General features: G+C 41.6%; 1 protein-coding gene across 1 annotated transcript in view; it reads right to left on the bottom strand.

Moving 5' to 3' along the window:
* rerg (RAS-like, estrogen-regulated, growth inhibitor) overlaps window positions 1-26073 on the bottom strand; it is a 79284-nt gene that overhangs the window by 27374 nt on the left and 25837 nt on the right. Inside the window, exon 2 of the mRNA XM_034074842.2 lies at window positions 3885-3941. Coding sequence (XP_033930733.1) covers window positions 3885-3941 — 57 coding nt within the window. The remainder of the gene's footprint in view (window positions 1-3884; window positions 3942-26073) is intronic.

Raw genomic sequence — 26073 nt, 5'->3', positions numbered from 1 at the left:
AAAGTAAAAGTCTGCTGCTTATTGTTCTACTAGGGCAAAATAGAGTCAAAGACTATATGAGAGTGTGTTAATTAATATGTTTGGCAGTTTGGAGTAAGTCTGTAGATGTGTTTCTGTGTGTGTGTTTCATGTATAGGCCTCTCACGATAATTAATTTTGTTGGATACATTTTCCCGAAAATTATTGCGATAAACGATAATATTGTCGGCACATTGTATGACCATTTTAGACCACTGACATAATGATAATATATAATAATAATTCAAGTACATCCTTTCAAACTGCTAGTCACATCCTCATGTAAATGGCAATTTATCGAGTTCATTTAATTGCTTATCGCGACAGGCCTATGCACACAATAAAACAGTGGAAAACAAACATGTGTTTGACTTTCATTAGTGAATGAAACTTTGTGCCCTTTATAGCCTATGTCCAATATTGTGTATTTGTATATATATCCTATATATATATATATATATATATGCTAAGGTCCCGCTGCTGACACGATAGCAGTCATTTAGTGCGCATATGTGTAATTAAACCCATGATATCAAAATCTCACTCCAGCCAGGTACCCAAAGTTGGCAACCCTGCCTTAGTATAGCAAACACATTTATAATAAGTAGTTGTATATCTGTAAATATTAGGGCTGTCAAGTTAACGCGTTAACGCAAAAAAACCAAAAACTATTAAATAACCTATTCAGGGAAACACTCCTTTCCATTCAACGGGTTGGATCAAAGTCACCTCTCCGGCACCATCTTTGCCAGATCCCCAGACGACAGCAGCTGTCCACAGAGTGAAGTTGAAGGCACTTGACAAAGCTAAGATCCTCAGAGGAGCTGAAGTGAAGATTCTTCCATTCACCAACAGAACAAGGACAGGGATAAACACCATCACATTTCTTCCCATTACTGAGCTTGCCTCTTCTGTGACACAAGACCAGCTACTCCTCACTCCGGGCGATACACTCTGGGCAGCAGGGTGGGTGATCAAAGCCCAGGATCCTGAGTTCCCACACTCCACCTGGAATGGCTGGATGAAGAGTATCCATGCAGATGATGTCAAGCAGCGCACACAGATCCACTTCCTCCCAATCATTGAAGGTGACCCTAATGACCTCAACACCATCTTCACCACTCTCAAAGAGTGCACGCGGCTCTCTGCAGACAGAGTCACTATAGTGACATTCGATCTTCCGATCTGGCTGAAGGTTGTGGACATCATAAAACAGACAAATCTACCTATCATTCCGAGGTTGGGTGGATTTCACCAGCTGAAGTCCTACCTTGGATCCATTGGAAACATCATGGAGGATTCTGGACTACTGGAGCTGATCCAGCTGATCTATCCAGGGAGTACGACAGCCAACCACATCCTGGATGGAGGATGTTTTGACAAGGCAATCCGTGCTCACCTCCTCATCGATGCAGCCATCAATCAGCACATCATGAAACATGCCTTCACCGAGGAGGAACTCGGTGAAATGAGGACTTTCATGGAGAAGGTAGCTGATGGGAAGATGGGAGCCAGACACACAGATCCAGTAGTGGCACTGTTTGAACAGTGGTTTGAAGAAACCTTCAAAAGACTTGCTGAAGGAGGAAGAACGCCTGCTCTCTGGGTGCAGTACCACTACATGGTAGATGTGATCAAGGTCTTCATCAGAACTGAGCGGCTTGCAGATCACAACGGCCACCTGTGCTGCATTGTTAGCAGGATGCTGAACATCTTTGCAGCTGCAGGGCATCATCAATATGCCAAGGGTGCACGGCTGTACTGTCAACTCATGAAGCAACTTGAAACTTTGCCTGCTTACAAGGAGACATTCGAAAGTTTCACTGCCCATGGAAACCATGTCGTCCGTTACTCCAGCCATGATTGGTCCGGCACCTGGTGTGACATCTGTATCGAGCAGACATTGATGAAGTCAGCCAAGTCAGAAGGTGGACTGAGCAGAGGGAGGATGAGACACAGTGATTCTGGTCACAAGTGCTGGGTGCTCACCTTTAATCACTTCTCCAATGTCAACCAGCGCATGGAGGAAAGTGTCAAGAAACATGCTCCGCTCCACAGAGACCTTGGCAAAACACAGATGAAGAGAGATGCTGAAGCAATTGACCTTGCCCTCCAGTGGTTTGAGGAGAACAACCCATTCGACCCCGATCGAGACAAGGAGTTGCTTGTGTCTTTCTCAACAGGATTCAGGAGCACAGGAGATGACCCAGTCAATGCTGAGAGAGCATAGGGAGAGAGATGCAGATCAAGCTGGATGGACAGTCAGTGACATCGACCATGGAAGTGAAGTCAAAGGTACAAGCCCTGTCATCACTCAGAAAGATTCCCAAGATCAACGAGAAGAAGATACACCTTGACTCACTCAAGTTGTTCAACCGACTGATAATTTTTGCCCAACGGGATATGACAGTTGAGACAAGCTTGGCGTATGAGCTGACTCCCTTCCCATTGTCCCTCTTCAGCAATAAAGATCAGAAAATGAACAAGGCGAACAAGGCAGGCTTTTCCAAGACTAGCCTGAAGGAGTTAACTGATCCGCTTGACCTCACAAACCAATCCTGCTCCACTCTTGTAGTTGATGGCGGATGGCTTCTCTACATGGTAAAGTGGGAACACGGTCAGACTTGGCAGGAGATTGCCAACAGTTACTTGAGCTACGTACAGTGTCTTGGCCGCCGCTCTCAGAAGACCATTGTGGTCTTTGATGGCTACAGCCGATCACCAAAAGATCATGACCACATCCGGCGCACTAAGAAGTCATGCTGTGATCTCCAGATTCGACCGGATATGATACACTGGACACCAAGAGCAAAGTTCCTGGACAACAACAATAACAAGAGTGAGCTAATCCACCTCCTCTCTTCAACATTCAGAAAACATAACATCACAGTGGAGTGGAGTATTTCACTTTATATTTGAAACAAATCTCAAAGTGCATTTTTTTTGCATGTTCTGTGCAGGGCACATTGATGAACACATGGACATCTTCCTTGACACACAAGCTACTAAGGATGCAGTGATACAGGCTGGTACTACCATCTTCCAGTACATTTACCATGCACCAGGTACTGCTTTGGGTGAAATTCGACACAACATGTTCTCACGGAAGGCAGCGGCAGGGCTGATCAAACCAGAAACTCTACCTCCAACAGAGGGTGCAGCTGCACAGCATTCTCTCCGTGCCTACCTACAAACCCAGGACTGGATCCTTCTGCAGAGTATGTCTCTGAACCCCAGTGACTATGGATGGACATTAGGTGTACATGGCTATGAGCCAGTCCCAACACTAGACCTCATGGCTCCTGAGGAGCTACTGCAGTTCACAAGCTGCAACTGTAACAGAGATTGCAGCAACCGGCGGTGCAGCTGCAAGAGGAATGGCGTTAAGTGCATCTCAGCATGTGGAGTCTGTAAAGGAATTTCATGCAAGAATTGTGGTCATGATGGTGGTGAGTCTGGAGAAGACTCAGAGATTGACTCCTGACGTGATCAGCACTTGTAACTACTTGTAACTACAAATAAAGCTACTTTTGAATTTAAATATAATAGTGGGTGTGGCCTTTTTTCAACCAAGGAATGATTTTAGTGAAAAATACATGATTGCAATCAACTCAGAATCATGAAAAACCCCTAGTTGGACCCCTCACAAGTTACCCAAGGCCAAACAGAACATTTTAGATTTTTCAAAAATCGGTATTCGGTACCTCAACTTTGAGCAGTTGTTACGAAAAAACATACAGGATTTGAACTTCAACTTTTTAATACATCTTATTACACACCTTTACAAACACATTCGTGAAGAAATGGATTGGTAAGGATTTAGTTTGCAGATTTTCATATATTTCATATATATGTTGTTGTCTTACCGAGGGTCGGGTCGTACTCCCAGATGAAGCGTCTGGTCAGAAATCTCACCACCAACGCTGCAGAAAAAGAAAAAAAAACATGTTCAAAGTATGTAAACAGTTCCATAAAACTTAGCATGTTAGTCTAGGTGTAGTCATGGACTCTGACCTGAGTTTCAACAGTCACATTAAAACAGTTACTAAATCAGCCTACTATCACCTAAAGAACATATCGAGGATTAAAAGACTAATGTCACAGCAGGATTTTGAAAAACTTGTCCATGCTTTTATCTTCAGTAGACTGTACTACTGTAATGGTGTCTTCACAGGTCTCACTAAAAAATCTATTAGAAAGCTGCAGCTGATTCAGAACGCTGCTGCTCGAGTCCTCACTGACACTAAGAAAGTGGATCACATCACTCCTGTTCTGAAGTCTTTACACAGGCTTCCTGTGTGTCAAAGAATAGATTTCTAAATACTGCTGCTGGTTTATAAAGCACTGAATGGTTTAGGCCCAAAATACATTTCTGACCTACTGCTAAATGATGAACCATCCAGATCTCTCAGGTCTTCAGGGACTGGTCAGCTTTCTGTCCCCAGAGTCAGAACTAAACATGGAGAAGCAGCGTTCAGTTATTATGCTCCAAATATCTGGAACAAACTCCCAGAAACCTGCAGGTCCGCTGCAACTCTTACTACTTTTAAATCCAGGCTGAAGACTTTTCTTTTTGTCGCTGCTTTTAATTGATATATTCATATCTTAAACTGCACTGTAACTTTTATTATCTTTGCTTTTTAATGCAATTTTATTAATGTCTTTCATTTTTGTAAAGCACTTTGAATTGCCTTGTGTTGAGTCCCCCCAAAGGTAGTTAAAGTCATTATTGGGGTTAAAGTCCCCTCGTAGGTGGTTAAAGTCCCCTACGTGTGCCGTTTTGCTTTTAAATGAGTGTTTTTAAATGCCATTTTATATCATTGCTTTTAAATGAGTGTTTTTAGATATCATTTCGTAATATCTTTCTTAAATGCTATTAATATCTTTCATTTTTGTAAAGCACTTTGAATTGCCTTGTGTTGAAATGTGCTATATAAATAAACTTGCCTTGCCTGCTCTCCAGAATGTTCACTGTATATGTTCCCTCAAGTGTGGATTTACCTCTTGGATAATTCAACAAAGGGGCAGGTTCAGTAATATAAGATGTGTTGTCTTCTTCCTGCTCCTTTTCGGTCAATGGTGTGTTTATAGAGACATGTTTTGTTAACGATTATTTTACTTTAAGATTTGCATACCATGAACGGAACTAATACAAAATGAAATGAAACTTGATGTGCTGCTCAGTGAGTAACAGTGCAGATCATATCAGGCTGTGTTCCTAATATCCATATCCACTGACAACATGTCTACTTCAATAGTTAATCAGCTGTGGATGACCACTAAGAGGCCTCAAGAGCCACACCACTTTAACACACGTCTCATCTAATGCTAATACTCATTTGAACAGTTCCAGAACATTCAGGCGGAGTTCAAACGCCTTCAGGATCCAACATGGTCTCTCTTAATCAGTGTTGGGACTAATGCGTTACAAAGTAACGCGTTACTGTAACGCCGTTATTTTTGGCAGTAACTAGTACTCTAACGCATTACTTTTTAAATTCAGTAACTCAGTTACCGTTACTACATGGTGCGTTACTCCGTTACTGCGTTAGTTTTTTTATATAGTCAACAACCAGGTGAACAGAGATGAGAACTGTACTTAAGTACAGTACTTGAGTAAATGTACTTACATACTTCCTGTGTCACATGCGGAGACGGGCTGTGGGCGTGTTTGTGTTGTTTACTAACAAGACTATCATGACGGCGGTTCTCCACCTGGAGATATTCTCACTATTCCACTTTTGTCGAGCACAAAGAAAAGAACGTTTTAGTTAAATGTAAGTTGTGTCCTGGCGGGTCAAAGAGCCTATCTACTGCCCAAACCAGTCATTCACATCTCTTAAAACATCTGCAAAAACAACATGCTGGGACGAAGCTAGTAGCTAAGACCACAGAGACTCAGCCGACGCCACTCCACCTCCACCTGCACCTGCACCGAAGCAACAGCGGCTGGATTTTAACCAAGGGACTGCTAGCCAGGGAAAAGTCGATAAAGCCATTGCACGGTATGTTGTAGAACACATGCAGGCTATTGCTACAGTGAAGTCACCCGCTTTCAGGGAGCTAGTTAGCATGATAGCATGTCTGGGCGGCACACGGCATATGGGACGGAAAACTTTTTCCAACTACCTGGAGAAAGAATATACAAAACTGTAAAGCCAGCTAATATCGATGCTATCCAGATTGCATATAATGCATGTCAAGTTGATCAACATATTGTATTATTCTCCAATGCAATAACAGTACTGAAATGAAGGCTATCAGGGCATTAATATAATGGGAGCCCTTTTTTAAGTAACTAAAACGATACTTTTCACAGTAACGCATTACTTTTTGGTGTAAGTAATCAGTAAAGTAACTGAGTTACTTTTGAAATGAAGTAACTAGTAATGGTAACTAGTTACTGGTTTTCAGTAACTAGCACAACACTGCTCTTAATGAGCTGCTTCTCCACCATGGGGACACAATGCTGCTCTCTACAGCATCAGCCTTCATTACAGAAGCAGAACAACATGCCGCAGCAGGCCAGTGACTCACTCTCAAAGACTGCATGAAGCTCACTCTCCTGCCATCAACATGCAGTCTGCACACAGAGATGTTCTCCACTCAGATAAGATCAGAAGGTCATACAGATTTAGTTGGGTTATTGGGTAGGCATGATACCACTGAGACTCTAATATGGACAAAGGCAAACATACTAAATGCATCAATTCATTAGATTCTCAGAGAGAACAAATGATATAGGCTAAAGAGGACATACTCTGCTCATTTCAGGTTCATATCAGTATGTAGTGTCTCTACTTTAAAGAGTCCTCTCCTGCTGATGTTCAGGTGTATATCAGTATGTAGTGTATCTACTTTAAAGAGTCCTCTCCTGCTGATGTTCAGGTGTATATCAGTATGTAGTGTCTCTACTTTAAAGAGTCCTCTCCTGCTGATGTTCAGGTGTATATCAGTATGTAGTGTCTCTACTTTAAAGAGTCCTCTCCTGCTGATGTTCAGGTGTAAATCAGTATGTAGTGTCTCTACTTTAAAGAGTCCTCTCCTGCTGATGTTCAGGTGTATATCAGTATGTAGTGTCTCTACTTTAAAGAGTCCTCTCCTGCTGATGTTCAGGTGTATATCAGTATGTAGTGTCTCTACTTTAAAGAGTCCTCTCCTGCTGATGTTCAGGTGTATATCAGTGTGTAGTGTCTCTACTTTAAAGAGTCCTCTCCTGCTGATGTTGAGGTGTATATCAGTATGTAGTGTCTCTACTTTAAAGAGTCCTCTCCTGCTGATGTTCAGGTGTATATCAGTATGTAGTGTCTCTACTTTAAAGAGTCCTCTCCTGCTGATGTTCAGGTGTATATCAGTATGTAGTGTCTCTACTTTAAAGAGTCCTCTCCTGCTGATGTTCAGGTGTATATCAGTATGTAGTGTCTCTACTTTAAAGAGTCCTCTCCTGCTGATGTTCAGGTGTATATCAGTATGTAGTGTCTCTACTTTAAAGAGTCCTCTCCTGCTGATGTTCAGGTGTATATCAGTATGTAGTGTCTCTACTTTAAAGAGTCCTCTCCTGCTGATGTTCAGGTGTATATCAGTATGTAGTGTCTCTACTTTAAAGAGTCCTCTCCTGCTGATGTTCAGGTGTATATCAGTATGTAGTGTCTCTACTTTAAAGAGTCCTCTCCTGCTGATGTTCAGGTGTATATCAGTATGTAGTGTCTCTACTTTAAAGAGTCCTCTCCTGCTGATGTTCAGGTGTATATCAGTATGTAGTGTCTCTACTTTAAAGAGTCCTCTCCTGCTGATGTTCAGGTGTATATCAGTATGTAGTGTCTCTACTTTAAAGAGTCCTCTCCTGCTGATGTTCAGGTGTATATCAGTATGTAGTGTCTCTACTTTAAAGAGTCCTCTCCTGCTGATGTTCAGGTGTATCAGTATGTAGTGTCTCTACTTTAAAGAGTCCTCTCCTGCTGATGTTCAGGTGTATATCAGTATGTAGTGTCTCTACTTTAAAGAGTCCTCTCCTGCTGATGTTCAGGTGTATATCAGTATGTAGTGTCTCTACTTTAAAGAGTCCTCTCCTGCTGATGTTCAGGTGTATATCAGTATGTAGTGTCTCTACTTTAAAGAGTCCTCTCCTGCTGATGTTCAGGTGTATATCAGTATGTAGTGTCTCTACTTTAAAGAGTCCTCTCCTGCTGATGTTCAGGTGTATATCAGTATGTAGTGTCTCTACTTTAAAGAGTCCTCTCCTGCTGATGTTCAGGTGTATATCAGTATGTAGTGTCTCTACTTTAAAGAGTCCTCTCCTGCTGATGTTCAGGTGTATATCAGTATGTAGTGTCTCTACTTTAAAGAGTCCTCTCCTGCTGATGTTCAGGTGTATATCAGTATGTAGTGTCTCTACTTTAAAGAGTCCTCTCCTGCTGATGTTCAGGTGTATATCAGTATGTAGTGTCTCTACTTTAAAGAGTCCTCTCCTGCTGATGTTCAGGTGTATATCAGTATGTAGTGTCTCTACTTTAAAGAGTCCTCTCCTGCTGATGTTCAGGTGTATATCAGTATGTAGTGTCTCTACTTTAAAGAGTCCTCTCCTGCTGATGTTCAGGTGTATATCAGTATGTAGTGTCTCTACTTTAAAGAGTCCTCTCCTGCTGATGTTCAGGTGTATATCAGTATGTAGTGTCTCTACTTTAAAGAGTCCTCTCCTGCTGATGTTCAGGTGTATATCAGTATGTAGTGTCTCTACTTTAAAGAGTCCTCTCCTGCTGATGTTCAGGTGTATATCAGTATGTAGTGTCTCTACTTTAAAGAGTCCTCTCCTGCTGATGTTCAGGTGTATATCAGTATGTAGTGTCTCTACTTTAAAGAGTCCTCTCCTGCTGATGTTCAGGTGTATATCAGTATGTAGTGTCTCTACTTTAAAGAGTCCTCTCCTGCTGATGTTCAGGTGTATATCAGTATGTAGTGTCTCTACTTTAAAGAGTCCTCTCCTGCTGATGTTCAGGTGTATATCAGTATGTCGTGTCTCTACTTTAAAGAGTCCTCTCCTGCTGATGTTCAGGTGTATATCAGTATGTAGTGTCTCTACTTTAAAGAGTCCTCTCCTGCTGATGTTCAGGTGTATATCAGTATGTAGTGTCTCTACTTTAAAGAGTCCTCTCCTGCTGATGTTCAGGTGTATATCAGTATGTAGTGTCTCTACTTTAAAGAGTCCTCTCCTGCTGATGTTCAGGTGTATATCAGTATGTAGTGTCTCTACTTTAAAGAGTCCTCTCCTGCTGATGTTCAGGTGTATATCAGTATGTAGTGTCTCTACTTTAAAGAGTCCTCTCCTGCTGATGTTCAGGTGTATATCAGTATGTAGTGTCTCTACTTTAAAGAGTCCTCTCCTGCTGATGTTCAGGTGTATATCAGTGTGTAGTGTCTCTACTTTAAAGAGTCCTCTCCTGCTGATGTTCAGGTGTATATCAGTATGTAGTGTCTCTACTTTAAAGAGTCCTCTCCTGCTGATGTTCAGGTGTATATCAGTATGTAGTGTCTCTACTTTAAAGAGTCCTCTCCTGCTGATGTTCAGGTGTATATCAGTATGTAGTGTCTCTACTTTAAAGAGTCCTCTCCTGCTGATGTTCAGGTGTATATCAGTATGTAGTGTCTCTACTTTAAAGAGTCCTCTCCTGCTGATGTTCAGGTGTATATCAGTATGTAGTGTCTCTACTTTAAAGAGTCCTCTCCTGCTGATGTTCAGGTGTATATCAGTATGTAGTGTCTCTACTTTAAAGAGTCCTCTCCTGCTGATGTTCAGGTGTATATCAGTATGTAGTGTCTCTACTTTAAAGAGTCCTCTCCTGCTGATGTTCAGGTGTATATCAGTATGTAGTGTCTCTACTTTAAAGAGTCCTCTCCTGCTGATGTTCAGGTGTATATCAGTATGTAGTGTCTCTACTTTAAAGAGTCCTCTCCTGCTGATGTTCAGGTGTATATCAGTATGTAGTGTCCTCTACTTTAAAGAGTCCTCTCCTGCTGATGTTCAGGTGTATATCAGTATGTAGTGTCTCTACTTTAAAGAGTCCTCTCCTGCTGATGTTCAGGTGTATATCAGTATGTAGTGTCTCTACTTTAAAGAGTCCTCTCCTGCTGATGTTCAGGTGTATATCAGTATGTAGTGTCTCTACTTTAAAGAGTCCTCTCCTGCTGATGTTCAGGTGTATATCAGTATGTAGTGTCTCTACTTTAAAGAGTCCTCTCCTGCTGATGTTCAGGTGTATATCAGTATGTAGTGTCTCTACTTTAAAGAGTCCTCTCCTGCTGATGTTCAGGTGTATATCAGTATGTAGTGTCTCTACTTTAAAGAGTCCTCTCCTGCTGATGTTCAGGTGTATATCAGTATGTAGTGTCTCTACTTTAAAGAGTCCTCTCCTGCTGATGTTCAGGTGTATATCAGTATGTAGTGTCTCTACTTTAAAGAGTCCTCTCCTGCTGATGTTCAGGTGTATATCAGTATGTAGTGTCCTTTACTTTAAAGAGTCCTCTCCTGCTGATGTTCAGGTGTATATCAGTATGTAGTGTCTCTACTTTAAAGAGTCCTCTCCTGCTGATGTTCAGGTGTATATCAGTATGTAGTGTCTCTACTTTAAAGAGTCCTCTCCTGCTGATGTTCAGGTGTATATCAGTATGTAGTGTCTCTACTTTAAAGAGTCCTCTCCTGCTGATGTTCAGGTGTATATCAGTATGTAGTGTCTCTACTTTAAAGAGTCCTCTCCTGCTGATGTTCAGGTGTATATCAGTATGTAGTGTCTCTACTTTAAAGAGTCCTCTCCTGCTGATGTTCAGGTGTATATCAGTATGTAGTGTCTCTACTTTAAAGAGTCCTCTCCTGCTGATGTTCAGGTGTATATCAGTATGTAGTGTCTCTACTTTAAAGAGTCCTCTCCTGCTGATGTTCAGGTGTATATCAGTATATCGTGTCTCTACTTTAAAGAGTCCTCTCCTGCTGATGTTGAGGTGTATATCAGTATGTAGTGTCTCTACTTTAAAGAGTCCTCTCCTGCTGATGTTCAGGTGTATATCAGTATGTAGTGTCTCTACTTTAAAGAGTCCTCTCCTGCTGATGTTCAGGTGTATATCAGTATGTAGTGTCTCTACTTTAAAGAGTCCTCTCCTGCTGATGTTCAGGTGTATATCAGTATGTAGTGTCTCTAATTTAAAGAGTCCTCTCCTGCTGATGTTCAGGTGTATATCAGTATGTAGTGTCTCTACTTTAAAGAGTCCTCTCCTGCTGATGTTCAGGTGTATATCAGTATGTAGTGTCTCTACTTTAAAGAGTACTCTCCTGCTGATGTTCAGGTGTATATCAGTATGTAGTGTCTCTACTTTAAAGAGTCCTCTCCTGCTGATGTTCAGGTGTATATCAGTATGTAGTGTCTGTACTTTAAAGAGTCCTCTCCTGCTGATGTTGAGGTGTATATCAGTATGTAGTGTCTCTACTTTAAAGAGTTCTCTCCTGCTGATGTTCAGGTGTATATCAGTATGTAGTGTCTCTACTTTAAAGAGTCCTCTCCTGCTGATGTTCAGGTGTATATCAGTGTGTTGTGTCTCTACTTTAAAGAGTCCTCTCCTGCTGATGTTCATGTGTATATCAGTATGTAGTGTCTCTACTTTAAAGAGTCCTCTCCTGCTGATGTTCAGGTGTATATCAGTATGTAGTGTCTCTACTTTAAAGAGTACTCTCCTGCTGATGTTCAGGTGTATATCAGTATGTAGTGTCTCTACTTTAAAGAGTCCTCTCCTGCTGATGTTCAGGTGTATATCAGTATGTAGTGTCTGTACTTTAAAGAGTCCTCTCCTGCTGATGTTGAGGTGTATATCAGTATGTAGTGTCTCTACTTTAAAGAGTCCTCTCCTGCTGATGTTCAGGTGTATATCAGTATGTAGTGTCTCTACTTTAAAGAGTCCTCTCCTGCTGATGTTCAGGTGTATATCAGTATGTAGTGCCTTTACTTTAAAGAGTCCTCTCCTGCTGATGTTCAGGTGTATATCAGTATGTAGTGCCTTTACTTTAAAGAGTCCTCTCCTGCTGATGTTCAGGTGTATATCAGTATGTAGTGTCTCTACTTTAAAGAGTCCTCTCCTGCTGATGTTCAGGTGTATATCAGTACGTAGTGTCTCTACTTTAAAGAGTCCTCTCCTGCTGATGTTCAGGTGTATATCAGTATGTAGTGCCTTTACTTTAAAGAGTCCTCTCCTGCTGATGTTCAGGTGTATATCAGTACGTAGTGTCTCTACTTTAAAGAGTCCTCTCCTGCTGATGTTCAGGTGTATATCAGTATGTAGTGTCTCTACTTTAAAGAGTCCTCTCCTGCTGATGTTCAGGTGTATATCAGTATATCGTGTCTCTACTTTAAAGAGTCCTCTCCTGCTGATGTTGAGGTGTATATCAGTATGTAGTGTCTCTACTTTAAAGAGTCCTCTCCTGCTGATGTTCAGGTGTATATCAGTATGTAGTGTCTCTACTTTAAAGAGTCCTCTCCTGCTGATGTTCAGGTGTATATCAGTATATCGTGTCTCTACTTTAAAGAGTCCTCTCCTGCTGATGTTGAGGTGTATATCAGTATGTAGTGTCTCTACTTTAAAGAGTCCTCTCCTGCTGATGTTCAGGTGTATATCAGTATGTAGTGTCTCTACTTTAAAGAGTCCTCTCCTGCTGATGTTCAGGTGTATATCAGTATGTAGTGTCTCTACTTTAAAGAGTCCTCTCCTGCTGATGTTCAGGTGTATATCAGTATGTAGTGTCTCTACTTTAAAGAGTCCTCTCCTGCTGATGTTCAGGTGTATATCAGTATATCGTGTCTCTACTTTAAAGAGTCCTCTCCTGCTGATGTTCAGGTGTATATCAGTATGTAGTGTCTCTACTTTAAAGAGTCCTCTCCTGCTGATGTTCAGGTGTATATCAGTGTGTAGTGTCTCTACTTTAAAGAGTCCTCTCCTGCTGATGTTGAGGTGTATATCAGTATGTAGTGTCTCTACTTTAAAGAGTCCTCTCCTGCTGATGTTCAGGTGTATATCAGTATGTAGTGTCTCTACTTTAAAGAGTCCTCTCCTGCTGATGTTCAGGTGTATATCAGTATGTAGTGTCTCTACTTTAAAGAGTCCTCTCCTGCTGATGTTCAGGTGTATATCAGTATGTAGTGTCTCTACTTTAAAGAGTCCTCTCCTGCTGATGTTCAGGTGTATATCAGTATGTAGTGTCTCTACTTTAAAGAGTCCTCTCCTGCTGATGTTCAGGTGTATATCAGTATGTAGTGTCTCTACTTTAAAGAGTCCTCTCCTGCTGATGTTCAGGTGTATATCAGTATGTAGTGTCTCTACTTTAAAGAGTCCTCTCCTGCTGATGTTCAGGTGTATATCAGTATGTAGTGTCTCTAATTTAAAGAGTCCTCTCCTGCTGATGTTCAGGTGTATATCAGTATGTAGTGTCTCTACTTTAAAGAGTCCTCTCCTGCTGATGTTCAGGTGTATATCAGTATGTAGTGTCTCTACTTTAAAGAGTACTCTCCTGCTGATGTTCAGGTGTATATCAGTATGTAGTGTCTCTACTTTAAAGAGTCCTCTCCTGCTGATGTTCAGGTGTATATCAGTATGTAGTAGGGCTGTGCGATTATGGCAAAAATCATAATCACCATTATTTGGGTCAATAATTGATATCACGATTATTTATTGACCATTTATTGAACTTTAAAACAAATAATATTTTACCAATAAACAAGATCAACAAATATGTTGGAGCGCACTTCCAAAACCATACTAAACATATATTATTAATATGATAAATAAAAATAAATTAGACCAAAATAAATTAAATCAAATATGATGCAGTGCACGGTCACAACATACTGAAAACTCCTTAACATATAGCCAACATTTTGGTAAAACATATTCAACATATTCCACTCAGTTAAACGTTGAAGGCTGGCCCACCGTCATGGTCCAGAAGTAACAGGAAATAAATGTTGAACTACAATTTAAGATCAAATAAAAATGTTTAGGCCACCATGGCAAATGCTGGTAGGGCTGCTCATGTCATCTCTTAAAGATCTTTTGCAAGAAACACCAGCCTGTTTACATGGTCTGGTTTCAGAGATGAGCGCAGGCAGGTGACAAGCCACCTGTACTGAAGACCCTCAGCCACGCCCCGACACATGGGGTGACGCCGGCCAATCACAAAGCTTTGATGCGTTCAAGTGCATTATTCTGGCACAGGAAGATTATGTTACAGGACATTAACGATAAAACAGAATATTGTTGTTCTATTTTTAGACACATCTTGCGATCGACTGGTTGGGCACCCCTGGGCTAGACCATAGGTCTGTTGTGGTAGCAAAGTAGTCAGCTGGAGCCACATCTCTCTCAACTTCCCCACGGCATTTGTCATATAGTGCAGGCAGCGCAGACCTGCTGAAATAATACCGAGGCGGCATCGCGTCACGCTTGTCCAACGTGTTGACAAGTTGCTTGAAGCCCTGGTTGCTAACAGTGCTAACTGGGCACATATCTTTAGCGATGTGAAATGTAATGAAAAAGTACTTGCAAATAGTGGAAATAGTTTTACCCTTCTTTTTAACGAGTTGCTGCTCTTGTTCTGACATCTTCGCTCGCGCTGAACACTCACAACACATGTCACTCCCACGTGGCCGAGTGGGCTTTTAGGGAGGGGCGAACGCGCACCCAGCAAAATAATCGTATTTTGTCAATTATGCTGTTTTCATAATCGTCGCAAGCCATAATTGTAATCGCGATTAAAATACGATTAATTGCACAGCCCTAGTATGTAGTGTCTCTACTGGGACATGTCTCCATGCTTTAATGTTCAAAAAGCTCTTTATTTGTCTCATACTGCCTGTGCTGCAGCACCTCTTTTCACCCTCTGTCTGAAACCAGAGCCCAGTCTGCACTGATCGGTACAATGTGTTTGAGCGCTAGCCAATAGGAGCGTGAGTGTTACATAGTGATGTCAATATGTTACAAGGTAAACAAAGAGTCCAATGGCGGAGTTTCAGGCAGGGGGGGGGGGGGGGGAGTGTGGGGGAGAAAACTCCCTCTGAAGGGAACATGGGTATTTTAACCTTTGAAGACCATTTACATGCACTAAAACCTACATGATAGAACATACTGCAGGGAAGGGAACATTTGGGAAAAGCATAATAGGGCCTCTTTAGTTTTTATTTTATTTAGGAGAAACACTATGCAGGGCTGCCAACTTTTCAATTTTGTTTTGAATGAGATAATACATAACTTCAGATTTTAAAGGGTCATCATGAACAGAATTAAATAGAATATTTCAGCAAACATTTGGAGGAAAATATTTAAAAGTGAGGACATTTCCTGTGTTACGCTGTAGTTTAAGGTAACTTTCCTTTTATTTTGAAACAAAAAACTGTAAAGATTGAACATTTCAGCCAAAAACATGTATTAAATATCTGAAAGTTTAAAAAACATTATGTTATTAATGTGTATCACTTTAATTTCAGCAGACTCTCCCTTAACAATAATGTGCATTAAAACAAGAGAATTGTGACCTCTGGATGAAATCGGGAGCGGGCAATGAAGAGCGGGATTCTCCCGGGGAAATATTGAGCTGTCACAGCAACGTGGACGCCTGACCACAGCCTCAATCAGAACTATTTATTGCTGTTCCAAACTACTGCACTCAAACGCAAAGTGAAAAGTAGCTTCTATACTTTAGAGCAGTCGTTTGCAGCCCTGCCTTTTGGTGCTTTTTGTTAATCAAATCAAATCAAGTTTTATTTATATAGCACATTTAAAAGCGATCTTTCGTCGAGCCAAAGTGCTGTACATGTAACAAAAACACTTTACTACAATCACAATAGAAGACAATCATTTACAACAGAAATATAAAAAAACACAGGGAATAGTCAGGAGTCATGCTCCGCGCTGACTAGAAGGCCAGGGAGAAGAAGCGTGTTTTTAGTGAGGATTTAAAAAACCCTAGTGTCTGGGCCGACCTCGCATGGAGGGGCAGACTATAATTGCCTATGAGAGCAAACTATTAATAGTTTGCTCTCTGTGAGCCTGAGAGCTCCACTTGAGTCCAGGCGTGAATGTGTCCTCATGTCAAATTGCTGAGCTGCTGCTTGTAGCAAACTGAAAATGAGGGAACAGATTTGTCTTTGAAGTAGAAAAAAACAGCCATCTAGCCTGCCCTTTTTCTTGCACATAATTAGCCACAACAATAAAAGGGAGGAAAAGATGTCAGCTAGAGTGGTGCTGCCACGTTTCATTACCCCGCTAAGGGAGTGGAGCCAGTCTCTGAGCTCAGGTAGCGTTTGATGATTGCTGAGAGCCTGAAGCTCAAAGGTCTCCATTTGTCTTTCACACATATGGAGTAAGGCAAGTTTATTTTTATAGGAGTAGCTGTGGAAAGCTTCAATTAGTCTCTTCGCATTAGCCACAACATGTATTTTACTTAACACAGCTACAGTTATTAGGTTGTCCATTCATTAGCATGAGTCCGGTGAATAGACTTAATATAATATGTATAGAGAGACTGTTAGAACCCTGTTATGTTTTTTTTCTTTTAAAGTCAACCACATTCCAATTTATTTCCTTACAAATTTAAAGGGGCCCTATTCTGCTCATTCACATGTTCATATCAGTATGTAGTGTCTCTACTTTAAAGAGTCCTCTCTGCTGATGTTCCGGTGTATATCAGTATGTAGTGTCTCTACTTTAAAGAGTCCTCTCCTGCTGATGTTCAGGTGTATATCAGTATGTAGTGTCTCTACTTTAAAGAGTCCTCTCCTGCTGATGTTCAGGTGTATATCAGTATGTAGTGTATCTACTTTAAAGAGTCCTCTCCTGCTGATGTTCAGGTGTATATCAGTATGTAGTGTCTCTACTTTAAAGAGTCCTCTCCTGCTGATGTTCAGGTGTATATCAGTATGTAGTGTCTCTACTTTAAAGAGTCCTCTCTGCTGATGTTCCGGTGTATATCAGTATGTAGTGTCTCTACTTTAAAGAGTCCTCTCCTGCTGATGTTCAGGTGTATATCAGTATGTAGTAGGGGTGTAACGGTACACATACCCGTACCGAAATTATTCGATACGGGCCCTTCGGTTCGGTACACGTGTGTACCGAAGTGTACCGAATGAATATAACGTTAAACGTAAAACAATTGAGAATGTGAACAACTTCTTGGAAGTAATCTCAGGTGCTGCGTCGCAGCATTCAGAGTAATTTGCTCCCATTGTGTTCAACGCGTCATAGAGCGAGCAAGTCATTTCATTGGACGAGCTGGTCATAGGGATGCGTTCAAATATAGTCAGTAATTTGAGGAACTGTCGAAATGGCGAACGCAGATAAAGTTGAGCTCGAAAATCCTCCAGCATCATTGAAGTCTCCGGTTTGGGAACATTTTGGTTTCGTAGTTACGTACAAGGATGACGGACAAAGACAGGTGGACCGAACCAAAGCTGTTTGTCGGCATTGTTCAACTAAAATTGGTTACGCGGCTGGCAATACATCAAACTTGCACACTCATTTGAAAAGGCATCACCCGAACGTGAATATCACCGGTACCAAAAGACTGAAGTGCAAACCCAACTCCCGCTAGCATTTAAGCCTCCACCACTCGCAAAAACTTCAGACCGAGCCAAAGCTATTACAAACGGCAAATATCCTTATGTTGCCATGTTAGCAAAGCGGTACCTGGCTGTATCTGCTACTACCTCTGTCGCTAGCGAGAGGGTGTTCTCCACAGCAGGAGACATTGCTAGTGCCAGCTGATCTGCCCTTTCGGCAAGCAATGTGGACAAGTTCATTTTTCTTTAAAAAAACATGAAAATACAATGACAAGCAAGTCATAATGTCAAGCTGGCTGCTTAGGTGCTAGTACAGTAAAGTTCAAATACAGAGTATTTCAGTTAATCGAAAAGCTGCACCTTAATGTTTATTTTATTATATTTTATATTTATTTGAGTGAATATTCATAGTTTAATAATAATTAAAAACCCAAAACTAATAGTTTATGTTTTGTGAATACTAGTACAGTAAAGTTCAAATACAGATTATTTCAGTTCATCGAAATGCTGCACCTTAATGTTTATTTTATTTTGCATTCATTTGAGTGAATATTCATAGTTTAATAATAATTAAAAACCCAAAACTAATAGTTTATGTTTTGTGAGTACTAGAACAGTACAGTTCAAATACAGATTATTTCCGTTCATCAAAATGCTGCACCTTAATGTTTATTTTATTATATTTTGCATTTATTTGAATACATTATTCACAGTTTAATAATAATTAAAAAAAAATATGTTATGTTTTGTGATAATTTTTTCTGTTGTACCGAAAACGTACCGAACCGAACCGTGACCTAAAAACCGAGGTACGTACCGAACCGAAATGTTTGTGAACCGTTACACCCCTAGTATGTAGTGTCTCTACTTTAAAGAGTCCTCTCTGCTGATGTTCAAGTGTATATCAGTATGTAGTGTCTCTACTTTAAAGAGTCCTCTCTGCTGATGTTCCGGTGTATATCAGTATGTAGTGTCTCTATTTTAAAGAGTCCTCTCCTGCTGATGTTCAGGTGTATATCAGTATGTAGTGTCTCTACTTTAAAGAGTCCTCTCCTGCTGATGTTCAGGTGTATATCAGTATGTAGTGTCTCTACTTTAAAGAGTCCTCTCCTGCTGATGTTCAGGTTCATATCAGTATGTAGTGACTCTACTTTAAAGAGTCCTCTCCTGCTGATGTTCAGGTGTATATCAGTATGTAGTGTCTCTACTTTAAAGAGTCCTCTCCTGCTGATGTTCTGGTTTATATCAGTATGTAGTGTCTCTACTTTAAAGAGTCCTCTCCTGCTGATGTTCAGGTTCATATCAGTATGTAGTGACTCTACTTTAAAGAGTCCTCTCCTGCTGATGTTCAGGTGTATATCAGTATGTAGTGTCTCTACTTTAAAGAGTCCTCTCCTGCTGATGTTCTGGTTTATATCAGTATGTAGTGTCTCTACTTTAAAGAGTCCTCTCCTGCTGATGCTCAGGTGTATATCAGTAAGTAGTGTCTCTACTTTAAAGAGTCCTCTCCTGCTGATGTTCAGGTGTATATCAGTATGTAGTGTCTCTACTTTAAAGAGCCCTCTCCTGCTGATGTTCAGGTGTATATCAGTATGTAGTGTCTCTACTTTAAAGAGTCCTCTCCTGCTGATGCTCAGGTGTATATCAGTAAGTAGTGTCTCTACTTTAAAGAGTCCTCTCCTGCTGATGTTCAGGTGTATATCAGTATGTAGTGTCTCTACTTTAAAGAGTCCTCTCCTGCTGATGTGCAAGTGTATGTCAGTATGTAGTGTCTCTACTTTAAAGCGTCCTCTCCTGCTCATGTTCAGGTGTATATCAGTATGTAGTGTCTCTACTTTAAAGAGTCCTCTCCTGCTGATGTTCAGGTGTATATCAGTATGTAGTGTCTCTACTTTAAAGAGTCCTCTCCTGCTGATGTTCAGGTGTATATCAGTATGTAGTGTCTCTACTGGGACATGTCTCCATGCTTTAATGTTCAAAAAGCTCTTTATTTTCCTAATACTGCCTGTGCTGCAGCACCTCTTTTCACCCTCTGTCTGAAACCAGAGCCCAGTCTGCTCTGATTGGCTAGCTGGCCGGCTCTGTTGTGATTGGTCAACCGCTTAGAGATGTCCAGCCCCTTAGCCTATCACGTACAATGTGTTGGCGCTAGGGCTGAACGATTAATCGATTTTAAATCGAAATCGCGATTCGAGATGATGCGATTATCAAATCGCAAAGCCTGCGGATCATTTAAACTTTTTTTTACATTTTTTTCTTTTCCCTTGTGTGTCAGTCATCCACACCAATCAGAAGTGCTGTGCTCCACATGTACCAGCCATTGTTAATCAATCAGAAGTGGCCCATGATAGAAGGTGATAGACAGATTGATCCAATCACCTGCCAAGTGCTTTTGAAAGTGCCTGCCCTTTCCAAATGGCTTCCTAGATAGTTTGGTGAAACAAACCATCTGAGTCCGGTTAGTGATGCTCCATCACGTGTTTCTATTGCAGGGTGAATCTTTAACTGAAGCTTGACTTTAAAGCAACCCAACGGAAGTTTCATGTAAGTTTAGTTCTTTCACTCGTAGCTCGGGCTGCGGGGCGCTAGAGACAAGAGTATGTTGATACGACCTTCCTAGACACAGTTATGGCCGCATTTTACAATAAACTTCTATTGGGTCGCTTACAAATAAATATCGCAATTCGAATCGCAATCGCAATATTTGTCAGAAAAATCGCAATTAGATTTTTTCCCAAAATCGTGCAGCCCTAGTTGGCGCTCTAGCCAATTGAAGCTGAGTGTTACATAGCGGTGTCACGATATTACAGAAGTAAACAAAGGACGTGTGGAGAGAAAGGAAACACAAGGATTTTAACCTTTGCAGACCATATACATGCACACAAACCTATAGAACACTCTACAGGGAAGAGAACACTTGAAAAAGCACAATAGGGCCTCTTTATTTTGTTTCCAGGATAAGGAAAAGTGTGTCAAGCAACTTTCAATTATTCCCTAAATGCAACAGGTCGTCATGTTGAAGAAAAGGCAGTCCAACACACATTCTTCCCCGGGCAGACCCTACTTCTCCTGTTGCTCCAGAGGCTGGATTTCCCACTGAGGTTACTTCCTGTATCTGCTACAGTGGCCTGGATTCCATGTGGACAGAACAACCAATGGGGTGTGAAGTGCTCTCCTCATTACAGGTAACTGTACCTCCTGCCTTTCACTGCCACGAGTAGAAAAGTACACGTGTAAGAGAGGGGCCTTTGTTAAAGTGCGTGAACGTGGTCACTGTGACCCAGATCCACAGCCGGTTTGCAGGAATAATGTATCAGCAGCTGACCAGGTCACACAGGCAGCAGGTGCACTGCAGTGACAGACATCTGAAAGGGCTGGTATAAAAAAGACACCACCTGTCATGGTCACACATATCATGGAAACCCCATAGCTCTGGTTTTGTAAATGTTTTCCGAATGTAACTGTTATTCTCACATTTAAGTGACTGTTAAAGTACTGTATTGCACCTCCCCTGATTTTCTGCAGCACATATACATTATTTTGAGAAGCTGCTTTAGGACATGGCAGTGAAGATCCGGTAATTTGCTTAATGAATAAAACAGACTTTGGGCTCCTATAGTTAGGTCTAATAAATGTAACATTAAACCAACCCGATATCACGGCAAGACGTGAACATGTGACGATTCACCATGCTGGGAGACGTGAAGATGTCACGATTTCGTCCCTTCAAACGTGACAGCTACACGGTATTGTTAACCCATGCTAACCAGTGGAGAAATAACCGGAAATACCAAGCAAATACTACCCCGACGTAATGATTTATTTTTTAATAGCCACACTCGATACGCCGATTTTCTTGTTGCCCCAGCTGGTCGACACCTCTTTGAGCAGAAACAAAGGCTACATTAATGTATTAAATCAATGTTAATCCATGCGTGTGGATGTGGAATTAACGGACGTGACGTTGTGCGATTGAGTTGCCAAGCAACAGTTCACATCGGTTCATGTTAATTTACAAACTATTCAACTACAACCGTAGTTATATTTAAAAACATGTTAGAAGGCCTCACGAAATACTTTAATGCAAATTAAAATGTAAATGTGAAGGAATGTGTGTATAACAAAATGCATCGGTCATAAACAAAACCGGAAACAGATGTAGGCAAGATCCTCAGCTCGATGATTGGATGGTTATCCGCAATGCATGCTGGGATATGGTGTTTATGTGATGTGAAATCTGAAAACGTTTTTTAAAAATACAATAATACTTTATTCCGAGTGTGCTTGCTTTTCTCTTTGAAAGTTATCATATAACGGCATTGGAATACACGGTTCGGCTGCATTAAATATTACATATCTGCCGTAAGTTTATTTATAGAGCCGTGCTGAGAAGACTTCTGGACAAACAGGAGAACTGCTGCCAAAACTGAAGATGTGACGTGGATCATAAATATATAAGCAATTAAACAGCATCTTACATTACATTCACACAATACGTCTCCTTGCAGTATCAACACTAATTCGGCTGACTTTTATATTTGATCCAATTGGTAGATAGGCTGTATTTACACCATAACGGTGCACAGCTGATAGAAAGGGACACCTGGTGGTTAAAGCACGTTATTGAATTGTATTATTTTATTATGGGAAACAAAAGATAGCATTTACCTGTTTGCATCCAGCTAGCCATGCCTTTCTGGTGTACCAGCTACATGAGAAGCCTGCCTCGTTGATACGTTTTGTCTTTTTCACGAGCTTGCTGTGATATATACAAATCGGGTTGGTTTGTATTTTAAAGGTCTTTAAGTATCAATTTATCTCCCAAACTTCTCCTTTCGAAAGGATTGGAGAGTAGCTCTTGCACGGAATTGGGTGCGGAGCACTGCGGACCGAGGTCCGACGACTCTACCTGCACACCATTCTCATCCAAATACTGCGTCACCTTGGTCACTCACGAGTCTAAAAAACAACTCACGTCAACGCACGTAAGCAACGTGGGCGCCAACGTGAGCGCCCTCGTGACCAAAATATTTGATGCCGCTGATTGGCTGAAATTATGTTTCGGTGGCACAGTTTACTATTGAGACTTTTGCAACGTGCTGGTTGCTGCTGTTTGGCTCGGGGGCTCCGCCCGGTAACGATGAACTAATGCCATGGGCAAGGCCAGGCAGGAAACAAGTGACTTATCAGTAACTTTAGACATCGTAACACAATTTGAAACGAAATTGTATTGTAGATTATACATTTTACTGATACCAATTGTATTATATTTACCTTGTTCATTAAAAATAAAAATATAAAATAAATATTTTTTTTTTTATTTCATTTTTTTGTTTGTATGTGGGAAGAGGTGGGGCGGCACCCCTAGCGCCCCTATGCGGGTTGCATTAAACACCTACATCTCATAAATATGTCATAGTTTATATATCTGGTTTTGCATGTCATTTACTCTCCTATCATATCAGATCCTTCCCTCTTATTGCAATATAGTCTCCTCACCTGCTGCCGGATCCCCTCATTAGCCCCACAACATATAAAGCAGTTATATTTCACTGACCCTGGCCCCAATTATTCTGCCTGCCGCTTCTCTGACTTGTTTTCCTGGTTGACGGATCAGCTGGTTTTGACCCAGCCTGTATCTGTGTCATGCTTCTGGGTTCCACCTGCACCAGTGAACTTTACCAAAACACATTCTGTCTCTATTGGGGAGCTGTAAACCCCTGCAGTGTTAAGGTAATGCTCTGCCATTCATATTTGACATTTCAAATTGGTAAAAAAAACTAGGTGTCACGTTACATGTAAGTTTTGTTTTGTTGTTGTTATAGCACCTCCTAAAGGCAACTGGCGTGATTGCAGCCTTTTCATGCTATTTTTGGATGTAGGTGTTTTCATTGGTCAGTAGATGTCACATTGCATGGTCACATGACTGAGTTGAAAGGTCAGCGGCCATGTTTTTCCAGCAGAACAGCTAGAGTGCCACATGTTATTGTACCTCCTCAAACATCCGGCTCCACCTGCTCATGTGGACCTTGGAGAGGCATTGTTTGTGAGTTGATGATTCATCTATGTTTATGGTTTCATTTATGTTTGTATTTTATAGCATGTCATTGTATTGATTGCAATGCTTTGTGCTTTTTACTTTCAGTTTCACAAGATTTCAACAATAAACTGTTTAACTATCTGGCGATGTGTACATCATTGCTACGTGCCCAGGGGCCAGAATACTAGGTTTGTTCCTTCAGCCAGATGTCCTTGGACTTTAACGTTCTCGCCTTCCACAGCACTTATCTACTGATGGCTGGTGGAGGAACTCTCCGCCGTGTTAACCTGAACTGTTGCCATGTCATTTCTCAGATATCTGGCAGGCTGACAAAATCAATCCTGTTACTGCCTAGAGCTTGGCAGCGCTCACATTCTCAACAACTTCATATCTCCCCAAAAATGTGGTGGCTGAAGCCTGAGCAAAATAATCTGTTTTGATTTGATCAAATTCTGCAGCACATATTTCACAGAGCTGCTCTGCTCTGAGGATGGACTGCCAGGTTTTCAGATTTATGTCAAACACATCATTTGCAAGATTTCAACAATAAACTGTTTAACTATCTGGCGATGTGTACATCATTGCTACGTGCCCAGGGGCCAGAATAGTGAAAAAACAGCATCACAGCGGGTTCTACACAGCAGACGCCTTCGTAAACAAGAGAGGTTTCTTCAAAGCAACTTCAACTCTGCCAGACTGATATTCCCTTAAAGCTACATGATGGATGCTACACCTCACGCAGAAGAGCAACAGGCGGGTCCATCATCAGACAGGAGCTTTCTTATCAGGTCTGCAGCTGCTAGCTCCAGCTCAAGTTCCCCAAACTCTTCAGCTAGCTTAGCTGCAGCTGAAGCACAAGCTAAAGTTCTAGCTGCACGAGCCTGTGCAGCTAGAGCTTTTAATGGAAAAGGCTCGGATTGAAGCAGCTCTTGCTACGCTAAAGCTAGACAATGAGATTGCAGCAGCAGAAGCAGAGGCTGATGCCCTCGAGTCTGCAGCAGAACAAATAGACGGAGGCTCCAGGGCCTCAAACCTTGGATCTCTTCCACATCAATCTCCTTACGAAAGAACTAGCGAGTACGTTCAGTGTCATTCTAAAGCTGCCTCGCAGCATGCACTCGTAGATCTTGCACATCATCAGCCTCAGCCACACAATCCTACTGCTCTCAATAACATTGCCTTTGATCACTCTGAGAGCGCCCTTAACAGGAAAAGAACACATATGCTACCATCCCAGCTAATAAAGCCGGATGCTAACCCTGATGGATCCTACCCCATGGGCTCACATCAGCCACTCTCGTCCACTCTCCACAATCCAGCTCCACAAACTCTCTCTGTTGACTGCTCAGGGTTCGGTGATGTAGCTAGATTTCTCGCTCGACGAGAACTGCTTACCTCCAGTCTCATCATTTTCGACGACCGACCTGAAAGCTACTGGTCATGGAAGTCAAGCTTCCTGAACTGCACTAAAGGTACAGATCTTACATGCAGTGAAGAGCTTGATCTACTAATAAAATGGCTTGGCCCCCAGTCTTCAGAACACGTTAAGAGGATTCGAGCTGTCCATGTCAACGACTCAGCTCGATGCTTAATTATGGCATGGTCTCGTCTTCAGGACTGTTATGGGTCACCAGAAATGATCGAGAAGGCTCTCTTCGACAGAGTGGAGCAGTTCCCTAAGATCAACAACAGAGATCCTGTGAAGCTCAGAGAGCTTGGCGATCTGCTACAGGAGCTAGTATCAGCACAGCAAGAAGGCAACCTACCTGGGCTATCTTGCTTAGACACCTCAAGAGGCCTGAACCCTATTGTGGAGAAGTTGCCATTCAACCTTCAGGATAAATGGATGTCTCATGGGAGTATGTACAAAGAGCAGAACCATGTGCATTTCCCCCCATTCACCTACTTTGCTGACTTCGTCTGCAGAGAGGCCTACATCCGTAACGACCCAAGTTTCTTTCTGTCTTCTTCAACTGTTGCAATAGGGAAGCAGGATAACACAGTTAAGAAGATGGACAGCTCTAAGAACTTCATCTCCTCGCACATGACGGAGGTCTCTTATATGTCTGACTCTGACAATACAGAGACTTCCAGTGTCAAGCCCGATGTTGAAAAGCAATGTCCTATCCACAAAAAGCCTCACCCTCTTAAATATTGCAGAAGCTTTAGGACCAAGACACTAGAAGAGCGCAAGGCATTTCTTCGGCAGGGTGGCATATGTTTTAGATGTTGTTCTTCTAGCAAACATCTTGCAAAATACTGTAAGATTGCAGTTCAAGGTAAAGAGTGCAACAGCAACAAGCATATAGCAGCTCTTCATCCTGGGCCAGCTGCATGGCATAACCAGAACCCTGAGTCTGAGAACAGCGGGGAGGATGACACTGAGTCATCTCCGACAGTGAACTCTAAGTGTACAGAGGTCTGTGGAGA

Source organism: Pseudochaenichthys georgianus, chromosome 23 (assembly GCF_902827115.2).
Source record: "Pseudochaenichthys georgianus chromosome 23, fPseGeo1.2, whole genome shotgun sequence".
Lineage (NCBI taxonomy): Eukaryota > Metazoa > Chordata > Actinopteri > Perciformes > Channichthyidae > Pseudochaenichthys > Pseudochaenichthys georgianus.
Note: the sequence above shows the minus strand (reverse complement) of the source record. Positions and strands in the feature narration are given on the sequence as shown.